Raw genomic sequence first — 12,740 nt, 5'->3', positions numbered from 1 at the left:
AATTATCATCTTAATGTTCGTATTTCTCCGTTACTTGTTCTTGTGTTTAACTTTGTTACTGTAAAAAACCTGACGTTTTCGTTTTCAGTGTCGCTTTCTCCTGCTTTCTCTTATTCCCCATTTACATCTGTCTCCTCCCCAACGTTTATTGTCTATCTTGCTTTTAAAGCAAGGTGGCCGAATTCTATAAATCCAGATTTCCAAAAAGAAAATCTTACGACACAGATGTTGTAAACAACGGTGAGATTAAGTTAACAAAGCGTCAAAACGCGTTTGACCAGACCACACACTAGAAGGTGAAGGGACGACGATGACGTTTCGGTCCGTCCTGGACCATTCTCAAGTCGATTTGAAGTCGAAAGTCGAAAACGACAATAAAAACGACAATAAAAACGACTTATATATCGTTCTTATTGACCTCAACTTTGTCAAGTTTTACGTGTAGGAGCAAGTTCCTGCTCGTCTCAGTGTGTGTGTGTGTGTGTGTGGGAGGGCACCACCACGCTGTACCCACCAGCAGATAAGAAATTAGTTCAGCAGCTAAGGGCCGGATTGTTCTTGTCGGGGAGTACCTCCTTCATCCTCCCGAAGCAGATCACACACACACGCACACACACACACACACACACACACACACACACACACACACACACACACACACACACACACACACACACACACACACACACACACACACACACACACGAACGCACCAGACATGTACTAGCAAACAGGGGCGAATTGAGGTCGGTAGTTTGCTGTTTATCACGAGGTAAAAGACATAAAATGTTCTCAGTTAATAGTCGATACTTATCATTTCGCTACGATACTTGCTTGATTCTTCTTACTTCTTACTTACTAAGTAGGTAAGAAGCTTACTTCTTACTTATTAAGTCTTACTTACTATGTAAGTAAGAAGCTACTTCTTACTTACGATACCTGCTTTCAACTTCTGTGAAAATATTGTTTTTTTTTTTAATTTTTAGACTTAATTACTTAAATTATTGAAATTGTATTGCAACATACACAAAGACTTGTTAATGTATGCTTCGTTTACAAGAACAAACTTTATAAAGCAAATAAACTTTCAACACGTACAAATAGATTTATTTCGATAGGGTTATGAGAGGCGAACTGGGTCGCAGATAATTAAATGCAAATTCTACCACCTCTCGAACTGGGGGTCAGATATATCAGAAATTTATAGTGAGTAAATCAGCAGTGGAAATGTTTATCTGGTTTACCTTAGCTTCTCATTGCATAGTTTAGAGGAGTAATTACCCATAAGTGTGTCAGGCTTCCGGTTTCTGCCCCTCAGACCAGACCATCCGTGTCATCCTCTCTTCAACGCCTATGAGAGAAAACGGTATATTTAGGTTCGAATTGTTAGGAATAACTATGGTAAATATAAGAAGAACTGTAATGTGTCTCATAGTTAGGTTACATTTGGTGTTGAGCCTTTAGGCCTGTTAACCACAAGAGGGCTATTAATAATATAACAAGTGCTTACCAAACAAAAAAGTATATTGTTACTTAAAACAGTTCAGACGAAAATTAAACTCGCAGCGAGTTTATACTGAAAAGTGGGAGTCACTTCTGTGCATACAACCGTGCTAAATTATTAATTAAAATTTTACAAACACTACACTGTATATATAACAGTTAACAATGTTTTTTTAACTATGCTCATTCTTTTAAAATTTCATATATGATGTATGAAGTTCGTCAATTAAATTAAATTAAAAAGGTAAATTGCGTTTGAAAATTATTATATGGTATTCATTCGGGCTTTAGTTAATGACTGTCAGTTATTAGTTTATTGCTGACCCCGGGGCAGAAAGGTTAGTGACATAATAGATTCAGGAATTGCACCCAAATGTTTTATAGGGTAAGCAATCCTCATTAGTGGTGAACTAGTAACAGTTAAAATTTACCTATTATGCACCCCATACTCAGGAAAAATTAGGCCAGAAAAGTTCCTAAGCATGCACAATGTAGTTTTATAATAAATAAATAAAATAAATAAATGTTTATTTAGGTAAGGTACATACATACAAGAGATTTTACAAAGATTGATGGAATTATAGATAGAGCTAGTACATACAATGCCTAAAGCCACTATTACGCAAAGCGTTTCGGACATAAACAAAAATCTTTTTGCAAGACAAAAATATGAATGCCAGTGTATGAGACGTTTGCTCCTGCAGGTTGTCGTGGCAGAGGTTGCCCAGGATAACATTGCCCTGCCACAGGAGGAGTCCAGACCTTTCATCCTACCCGCCCCGGGCATCAGGCACCGGCCGGGTGGACTTCAACAGTACTCCAGCGACTTCCACGAGGGGCCGCCCATCCTGGCTGGCTATGAGAGCAACATTCAGCAGCTGCAGTCACCCTCAGGTTCGTCACCCTCATACACATCTCCAGGACTACCCTGGAGGCTCGCGGGGGCTCATAGCTTTCAGTGTCCTCCCGACAAAATTATTTGCTATTATTTGTTATCTTTATTAATGAATATAACTTTTAGACGATCATTGGTGCGGTGGTCACGGTACTGTGTACGTTTAGGGGTGATCCTGGACGGCATGGGTTCGAATCCTGGCCGGGTCAAAGAGTTCTTAGTGTTATTAATGAATATATTTAGAAGTAAAGGTGGAATAGAGTTTATCCTCCCTTGGATGTTCTTTAGTATTTTGTTCCATTATTTATTGGAACGATGGTCTCAGTTTACGTCGGGGCGATGTTTACATCTTGCCTCGTGAAATCTGACATGGAATAATGAAAACAAATGAAAAACATTTCCATGAACAAATCCACAAGGGCTGTGACGAGGATTCGAAGTCCGGGAGCATCCCAGACACTGCCTTAATCTCTGGGATACTCCCGGACGCAGGTTCGAATCCTCGTCACGGCCCTTGTGGATTTGTTCATTTGATGCATCACGTTAGTGTGATCTCTGTGTGTAAACATTTCCATTATCAGTCAATTTAACTAAACCTGAATTCAATGATCCACTTTTTCCTCTTCACAAACTTGTAGTTTCATAAGTTTTGGGATGTCCAGTGATGTCAGGTCTGAGAATGTGTGTGTGTTGCAGGAATAGTGGGCAACTTGCTTCCACTGGAGCCACATTTGGCCATGGCGCAGGTGGTGGTCCTCGACGTGGCCTGCCAAACGGACCAGATGATTGTGAGGATCGTCTTCGACGGCTCCTTCGCCGGTCTCATGTACGCTAAGGTGAGATCCCCGTTTTGTCACCGTTTTAAGTAACTGTGTCGTGCACTCTATTAATCTGTTCCCAGCGAGAACACTTGTGCAACCGCTTCACGCATATTGAAAACAATTCTACGTATAAATAGAATTAAAAATTCCTCCATGACGAAGGTCCCATGTTTTTTTTTTATCTGACAGGGGTTCTACAGCGTGCCTCAGTGTAACTACGTCGCTCCAGGAACAGGAGGGCGAGAATTTGAGTTCGTAGTGAAGGTGGGGACCTGTGGCACGCAGTACGTGGAGGGGGGACCTGATGCGCCCTCATACCTGGAAAACGTTATTGTTATACAGAACGAACCGGGCATCCAGGAGGTGAGGAAGGGTGTGGTGGAGGATGGGATGAGGGGTAAAGATGTGCAAGGGGGTTTAATCTTGTAAAATTATATTTCTTATATCAACTATTGATCAAACACAAATAAACTTTTGTCACAAAAATAATGTTTTACACTACAGGTATTTAAAATGGCATGATAAAGTGGAACAGTATCTATGCAGCCTAACCTAACTTGTCATAGTCTTAGTCTTAAAAAAAACAACCAAAGGTCTAATATACGCCATTTTAGTATATATATATATATATATATATATATATATATATATATATACATATATATATATATATATATATATATATATATATATATACTAGGTACGACATATATGTGTATATATATATATATATATATATATATATATATATATATATATATATATATATATATATATATATATATATATATATATATATATATATATATATATATATGCCTGAATGGTCCCCAGGACAATATGCAACTGAAAACTCACACCCCAGAAGTGACTCGAACCCATACTCCCAGGAGCAACGCAACTGGTATGTACAAGACGCCTTAATCCACTCATTTGTCACTTCTGGGGTGTGAGTTTTCAGTTGCATATTGTCCTGGGGACCATTCAGGCTTGTTCGCATTTGTGTTCCTCACGTGTGCCCCAAAGAATGAGGTGATTTGGTAAAATGCTATGCCCAAGATTACTATCCGAGTGCCGGCGGTGGGGTGGTTCAAATAGCCTCGGCTATCACCTCATTATGTCCGGTCGTGATGGTCAAGTGGATTAAGGCGTCTTATACATACCAGTTGCGTTGCTCCTGGGAGTATGGGTTCGAGTCACTTCTGGGTATATATATATATATATATATATATATATATATATATATATATATATATATATATATATATATATATATATATATATATATATATATATATATATACATATACTATACTATACTATACTATACTATACTATACTATACTATACCAGATTTAAGAAAGCTTAGGTTAGACTTGATTGTTGCCTTCTTTCTCCTAACCTCTACAAATTTAATTGCACAAAACGTGAACGTTTTTAACTTAACAGTGCACTTTTGTACGTTGAAAATTGTTTTATGAAAAGAACTATCATTTTCAGTTGACAGGTTGGAGATATTGTTTGTAAATAAGACCCCCCCTCTCACTCAGACCTTTAATACAATCTGTTACGCCATGCGCCTGCTGACTACACCTGATTGTAACCTCTCCTAAGTGTACCTTATACACACATACACCTGTTCAACCCTGCCTGCAGGTGTGGGACACGGCGCGAGGAGTCAGATGTGTGTTCGACGGGGCGGCGGGGAGAGGAGACAGCAGCCAGAAGGTGAGCGCCGCCCTCAACGTCGCCATGCTGGAGCAGAAAGTCGTCTCCTTTGCTGCTGACACCGTGGCGTCAGCCTCCCTCGATATTCAGGTGAGTTGCCCGACAGCACCTGTTGAGGCCAGCAGTTTCGGCCAAGGTTTCGCATAATTAAATCAGGATTGACAGAGAGCTGCACTGAGAATGGGTCACATTTCAAGCGTCTCCAATATACTCAAGACTTTAACACCATAACATCTCCCGTGGAAGCCTGTGATACTCGCGCTGCATCTCTGTCCACGTCCTGGTTCGTGGTCCAAGACGTGGACAGTTCAGTCCACGGATTTGTACCAGTCCAGCACGGGACCTCTAGCAGGGATAACAGGGATTTTAGTTATGGCTTTTCCTGATGGATGTGTTGGCACCACAGTTTCTGTATGTGACCACGTTCTAATAATTCTCAAAACAAAATTGACAAATTTGACGCGCATAAAATTAAATCTATTTCTTATGAATGATAAACTGATGTTTCTTAGGGAATATAATGTAATTGGATTATCTCTTATTTACAAAAATGTTAAAATTACAAAATCTGAAAGTGTTAGTAGGCCTACAACAGCTGCAATAGTAAGAGAGGCTACAATTCGGGAGTAACAATACATAATCATTAAATAACTTGTAAATTTCTCCTGATATAAGAGATAAAATTTGTGGAAAGTTTACGTTTTTTAATACGAGTACTTGCGTATTTACTATTTGTGCCTGCAGGATCGAGCTGCTAACTCTTGGACCCCGCCTTTTTAACCGTCGGTTGTCTAATGCATTCAATCTCGACCTATTTTTCCTTCATCTTATCTACATATTTATCTCTCATACACTTTTCATTCTAAGAGTGTGTGTGTGAAGTCAGACAAGTGAACCTCCAATTGCCTCCCCAGGTTGGACGCGGGCCCTTCGCCCCCTCGGCCTCTGGCATGGTGAAGATCGGGCAGTTGATGACGATGGTCGTGGGCGTGGAAGGACCCGCCAATGCTGACCTGCTGGTGCGGGAGTGCGTCGCTCATGACGGCTCACATAACGATCCCTACCAACTCACAGACGAGGTACGTGGCTCCTGTAGGTGGGTAGGAGTCTACGTGGGTTCTGCTGCAGGTGGGTAGGAGCCTATGTGGCTCCTGCTGTAGGTGGATAGGAGTCTATGTGAGTTCTGTTGCAGGTGGGTAGGAGCCTATGTGGGTTCTGTTGCAGGTGGGTAGGAGTCTATGTGGGTTCTGTTGCAGGTGGGTAGGAGCCTATGTGGGTTCTGTTGCAGGTGGGTAGGAGTCTACGTGGGTTCTGTTGCAGGTGGGTAGGAGTCTACGTGGGTTCTGTTGCAGGTGGGTAGGAGTCTACGTGGGTTCTGTTGCAGGTGGGTAGGAGCCTATGTAGCTGCTGCTGTAGGTGGGTAGGAGTCTATGTGTCTCTTTCTTCAGGTGGGGAGGTGTCTATGTAGCTCCTGCTGCAGGTGGGTAGGAGTCAATGGGCGATGGTAGAGATGTCTAGAGAATAAAAGGATTGGTTTGCAAATGGGTTGAAGCTTTACGTCAAGACATGGATTGGTACGTCCATCACACGAAACTGCACGTCCAACACATAAAGTTGTGAAAGCTCTTAGCCAGCAAAAGTATAGGAATTGCAACGCCTGTTCCCACTCATGTAACCTTCCAATATCAATAAAACTTCGTCACACATGGAAGTACACAAAAATAGATTGGAAAATCACAGCGGCAGAACTAGATGTAAATTAAGACGATGCTTGAGAGATGATCCACGACAGTAGAGATAGGGCTAGAAGTACGCTAGGACAACAATATATTGCTAGAAGTGTACTAGAACAAGTAAGCAAGTAATCATCAAAACAAAGCACCAGTTCTGGAAGGCTACGGACACCGTCTGTGCCAGAGAATATTCAAGAGATGCGAGATATCATTAAGCAGGCCAGTACGAGACCTGACAGACGAGGGATGTCAAAACCATCAAATTCACGAAGGAGATTATCGTGGAATATTGTGTTAGAAGTAGTAAAGGTCAGACCCTTGGCTCCCTCCCCTCGCAATAAGGTTCTTACTCCCCCCTTCCCCTCCCCCGCAGAAAGGCTGTGTGCTGGGGAGCAGGAAGAAGCTGCTGGGGTCGTGGCAGAAGACCCGAGACACAGGTATCCCCAAGGTTCCCGTCCTCGCGTACTCACACTTCCAGGTAATTAATCTTCTATGTCTGTGAGGACATCACGGACAAACATTTTTGCACTCTATTTTTGTCACAAAATATATATTTTAAAGCTCGTTGCATTACAATAATATTAAAATATTTGATCAAATTCGACGGATTAGAGAAGCATTTTGTTGATATTATTTCAGGCCTTTAAGTTCCCGGACAAGAATGATGTCTACATTGAGTGTCAAGTGGACTTGTGTACTGACGGCTGTCCAGTGTGTCCCGAGGACGGGGTGAGTACTGTCTGGTAGTCCCAGGATACCTGGTTGATACCTGGTTGATGGGGTTCTGGGAATTCTTCTATTCCCCAAGCCCGGCCCAAGGCCATGCTTGACTTGTGAGAGTTTGGTCCACTAGGCTTGGAGCGGCCCGCAGGCCCACATACCCACCACAGCCCGGTTGGTCCGGCACTCCTTGGAGGAAACAATCTAGTTTCCTCTTGAAGGTGTCCACGGTTGTTCCGGTAATATTTCTTATGCTCGCTGGGAGGGTGTTGAACAACCGCGGACCTCAGATGTTTAAACAGTGTTCTCTGGATACTTCAGCATTGTACACAAGTCGTGCACAATGCACTGAAGGCATCCTTCCTAAGTTCCAAAATGCTCTTTTCATTCTTACCAATGTTTTGGATACTGATGATGTTATCCATATGCAGGCGACGAGTCACAATAACGTGGCTGAAGTACGTTGACCAGACCACACACTAGAAAGTGAAGGGACGACGACGTTTCAGTCCGTCCTGGACCATTCTGAAGTCGATTGGACCATTCACAATCGACTTGAGAATGGTCCAAGACGGACCGATACGTCGTCGTCCCTTCACTTTCTAGTGTGTGGTCTGGTCAACGATTTTATCCAGCTTATGCGAACCTCTGATAATAGGGGTAGGTTTATGGGGTTGTGAGTATGTGTACTCACCTAGTTGTGCTTGCGGGGGTTGAGCTTTGGCTCTTTGGTCCCGCCTCTTAACCGTTAATCAACAGGTGTACAGGTTCCTGAGCCTATTGGGCTCAATCATATCGACACTTGAAACTGTGTATGGAGTCAACCTCCACCACATTACTTCCTAATGCATTCCATTTGTCAACCACTCTGACACTAAAAAAGTTCTTTCTAATATCTCTGTGGCTCATTTGGGCACTCATTTGTGTGTGTGTATGTATACAGCCTATCCAGATTACAATTTGTCAGTTTTACTTCACTATTATATAAAAAATTCTTTTAGGTGAATATAACATAATGAATATGCTCGTGTGAAGTCAGAATAATTAAACTCTCCCCGGTTATCCCCAATCAACGTATTTTGCCTCTAACCATACAGGTTAGTCGGAAGCGGCGCTCTTTGCCTGTATTCGGCCGGGGGAGCAGCAGCAGATGGGGTGTGCAAGAGGAGCAGGAAGACGAGGAGAGGTCAGAAGGCAGCAACACGAGGAATAGCATCAGCAGCAACAACAAAAATGAGAGTAGCGGCGAGGCAGTGCGTCTGGCCAGGAAGCTGAGAGTCATCTCCCCCGAGGATTACTCCCTTATACGGGACTCGCCCATCACCCTTGTCACTAGTAAGCCCGCCATTCTCACGGTGCCCGTCCCTCTGCGGGCTCCTCCTCTGTACCTTCTGTCCCTAGGACCCGTCTGTGATTGTACCTTCTGTCCCTAGGACCCGTCTGTGATTGTACCTTCTGTCCCTAGGACCCGTCTGTGATTGTACCTTCTGTCCCAAGGATCCGTCTGTGATTGTACCTTCTGTCCCAAGGATCCGGTTAGGTACAAGCACATCTTGCAGCATAATTCCTATTTGGTAAAGAATACACTTTTCTAATTTGGCTTTTTTTCGTCAGGCTACACGCTGGTTGCTAAACTCGCGCAACGTACAGCCTCATAACGCACATCCATGATATTTTTTCCTTATACATTTTCCTGTTTGCAGAAGATGCCGGAGTAAGCCCTGGGGACATGTGCATGAGTGTGTCGTCATTTGTGGTTGGACTGGTGACCATGTTCGTCGTCCTAGTGGCCTCCTCAGTCGTAACAGCCGTCCTCTGCGCCCGCGTCAGGACCATCCCCTCCACGACTTCCACCTATCCCCCCGATACCTCCTTCCACGCCTTCAGCACCGTCTCCGGCAAGACCTTCTGAAAACAAGGGACCTAGTGGTGCTTAAGGAACCGGAAGGCACTTTCGTTCCTGATGGAGATCATGAGAGGCGCAGTTGTCACTCCCTCTCAGGGCTCTTTATTTCCTTCTGACGTGAGAAACCAACAATAATAACACAAGAAAACTGAAGAAAGCCTTAAACTGTGATAGAAAACAAGCGTGACAGGTTCTCAAGGTCACATCCAACTTTGGCATAAAAATCTTCCTTGTAAACGTGTCAAGCACAGCCTTCTTCGACACATGTACTGCCATAGTGTTACTTCGTGCATAATAATATTTATAATAGAAATAGTAATAATAATGTAGGACTCAGCCAAGGAGCCTATTCTAAGGCTCTATTTTTGTATGGGAATGTGTGTGTAATGTAGTATTCAGTTATCAACCACAGGGTTGATAACTCTCGATCGTTAGAGAGTTACGCTCTCTATAAACCACTAGTGAGATTATCTATTATGCAGTCTCTCACACACTTTATTATAGTTATTTCTATGAACTGCACTAAATCATGTATTTCTAGATATCCATCAAATCCTTCCTGAAGCAAATATAAAAAAAAACTTCGAATTTGTTCAAATAGGTAAATGCAAAATATTGATTAGGAAACAATTGTCGAATCTCCAGTCTTCTATTGGAGATGACAAACACCCAACTAGGAGACAAGGCTACACGCGGGGGATTTTGAACACTAACGTAATTTGGTGTATGCCCTCTTAAGTTTTAGGTTTTAAAACATTTTTAGAAGACATACGTATTATTTTCATAATACTGGTCCCAATTACGAGTAAATTTTTGTCCTTAGTTCAAGTTCAAGTATGTTTATTGAGATGAGAAAGAAATACATCTCAAAGGGATAGAGTAGCTTAGGCTATTTCTACCCCCCCCCCCCTTTGTCCTTAGGAAGTAGAAGCATGTGATCTATTTGATTTAAACGCCTTGTCTTGCTAGCACTAGATATATAGTGCTTGACTTTTTTAGTCATTAATTCATGGCCTTCGAAAATTATTTTGTAATATTCTTAAAATTGTTACTTTTCTAATTGTCAGAAGTTATATTATCTATTGTTCTTTTACAGCCTTTCTTCACCCTTGTCTCTAATAGCCAAATTGGTTTAGCTCTACGTAACATACTTAATTTTTTGTTTAGTGTATGTTGACCAGCATGGTTGTATAAAAATAATACGATGAATTAATGGTATTGGTTCGCTGTGTTTAGGCGTCGTCTCTCATTGGTTGACTGATTGTTTATATTAGGCTTTCATTGGCTGGTAACTTATTTTTGAGAGCTGGTTGGCTGATATCATCGACCAATCACTGCTTATGTAAACACGATAAACCCCCCCCCCCCCAATGAAATCCTCAAAAGCAAATTAAATAACGAGAGGCGAAGATTCAAACTCATCAGTGATTTATATTAAAAAAATTGAACATTTATCATTGTGTACACAAATGATAGCTTGATATCCTTAACATACAGTGCCACGTCTTGTATTTTAAGCTAACTGGGATAATTTGTAAATACTCTTTGTACCAGGCTAAGTTAGGAATTTGTAAGTATAACTAGTTAATTGTTGATATCTATACTGTCACTGTCGCTTAGAAATTGTTGATTCAAACTTAGTAGTTTGTTTATTAGTAGACTTGTTTAGTTGGCAACATTGCTAACAACTATTGTGATATTATCTAATATTGAGAGAGAGAGAGAGAGAGAGAGAGAGAGAGAGAGAGAGAGAGAGAGAGAGAGAGAGAGAGAGAGAGAGAGAGAGAGAGAGAGAGACCCATTAAGACCATATTCTGTTTTTATGCCTTAGCATAAGCCAACATGTGCAAATGTGTGAATGGTGTAAAACCGTATGAATGCCTTATTACCGTTCTATGGCAATGTCCATGTAAAAATAATATATATTTCTAGTCTTAAACTCGTTCTATAACTTCACACATACATATACGTAGTCATATATACATGCATACAAAACATATTCGAGCAATCGTACATTAATACGTTTTGAAGACTTTGAACAATCCCAAATATATTACTGTATTGTTTGTTACAGTTGTTAAAGCCATATTTTGTAAAAACAAAGTGAATCATTATTTTTATATATTGTAAAATGCTTCCTGCGGGCAGGTCAGTGATATAAATAATAATTATGTTTTATAGTGTTTGATTTTGCCTTTTTGTCTTTCTTATAAAACAAATAACAAATGTTTTGGTGTTGTTTGTTGTTGTTGTTTAAGATTCGCTACCTGGAACACAAAGTTCCGAGTAGCACGGGCTATGGTGAGCCCGCCGTGTTATGGTGATTTGTGGTAGAGCTTTACACAAGACACTTTCATGACGTCACCAGTGTTACTGACGAATAAAATAATGACGCTGTTGCCGTTAGTGTGACGTCACAGGTGAAGTGTTTGTTTACGAAACCTGTTTCCAAAATTCGACAAGCGGCAAATTTGAAATGTTTTAAGCAGACGTGTCCGAATCTAGCCAACCCAAACCCATCTAACCTATCGAAGGCTTGTAAACTATGACTGCTGATTAATTGTTCATCTGGACGCTAATATATGTAGTGGTACTTGTACTTAAAACTCATCGGAATAGGTGAAGGAAGAATGTGGTGTGCTGCAAAGGGGGTGTATAATGGGAACACTCGTATTCCTTAATACAAGTGTATTAAAGCGGGTTTAACGGATTGTATTGATTTAATTCCCAAGATTTTGGGACAGGGCCACGAGTAAAACCGCCACTCATTTTCCCCATTGATTTGAGGTTGGTCTTAAGGCCTATTAAGTGCGGGAGGGTTATTAAGCCACAACTATAGTTTCTGACTAAAATAAACTCGTTTATATGCACTAAGAAGCGGGTTGCACATCTGTGTATCCAAGCACATCCTAGTAACATCCTCATTGTTAGGTGTTGGCTCAAGGCAATCTCGGGAGGGTCATTAAGGCCACCACAAAAGCTTGCAACCGAACCAGCAAGTATATTTTAACCCTGAATATAATTAGGAACTGAAGCAAACTCGGCCGTATAAGTGTACTTATAACGTGAGTACATGTTCGGCTGGATCCTAATTGGTCTGGTGTTGGCCTTAGGGCCTATAATTTTCTGGAGAGTCCGGAGGGTTATTAAGGAACCACAACTGCTTACTGAACAACCAGGAAGATGCTTTAGCTTTGCCGATGGTCCAACACTAAAGTAAACTCCCAGTGTTTACTTTACACCGAGAAGCGGGTGACACGTCTCGGTGTATACCCCTGTGAAAGGATCCCAATTATAGGGTATACTGCTTACTATACCAATCGCTGATGACACCAGGAGAACAAAATTACGTAAATAATCAGAGATTGCAAGCCGACTACCGCATCCTAGTAAATAAACACCATACCTACGCTGAAAGTTAGAGAATAATAAGA

At 41.5% G+C, this 12,740-nt stretch overlaps 1 protein-coding gene across 1 annotated transcript in view; it reads left to right on the top strand.

The window, feature by feature from the left end:
- LOC123758325 (uncharacterized) overlaps positions 1-11,104 on the top strand; it is a 41,098-nt gene extending 29,994 nt beyond the window's left edge. Inside the window, exons 3-11 of the mRNA XM_045742598.2 lie at positions 2,208-2,397; positions 3,095-3,234; positions 3,409-3,582; positions 4,876-5,037; positions 5,862-6,026; positions 7,054-7,158; positions 7,320-7,409; positions 8,498-8,735; positions 9,104-11,104. Coding sequence (XP_045598554.1) covers positions 2,208-2,397; positions 3,095-3,234; positions 3,409-3,582; positions 4,876-5,037; positions 5,862-6,026; positions 7,054-7,158; positions 7,320-7,409; positions 8,498-8,735; positions 9,104-9,312 — 1,473 coding nt within the window. The 3' untranslated portion in view covers positions 9,313-11,104. The remainder of the gene's footprint in view (positions 1-2,207; positions 2,398-3,094; positions 3,235-3,408; positions 3,583-4,875; positions 5,038-5,861; positions 6,027-7,053; positions 7,159-7,319; positions 7,410-8,497; positions 8,736-9,103) is intronic.
- Positions 11,105-12,740: the final 1,636 nt, after the last annotated feature.

The sequence above is a fragment of the Procambarus clarkii genome, chromosome 11 (assembly GCF_040958095.1).
Source record: "Procambarus clarkii isolate CNS0578487 chromosome 11, FALCON_Pclarkii_2.0, whole genome shotgun sequence".
NCBI lineage: Eukaryota > Metazoa > Arthropoda > Malacostraca > Decapoda > Cambaridae > Procambarus > Procambarus clarkii.
This window is presented reverse-complemented; position numbering and strand designations above follow the sequence as displayed.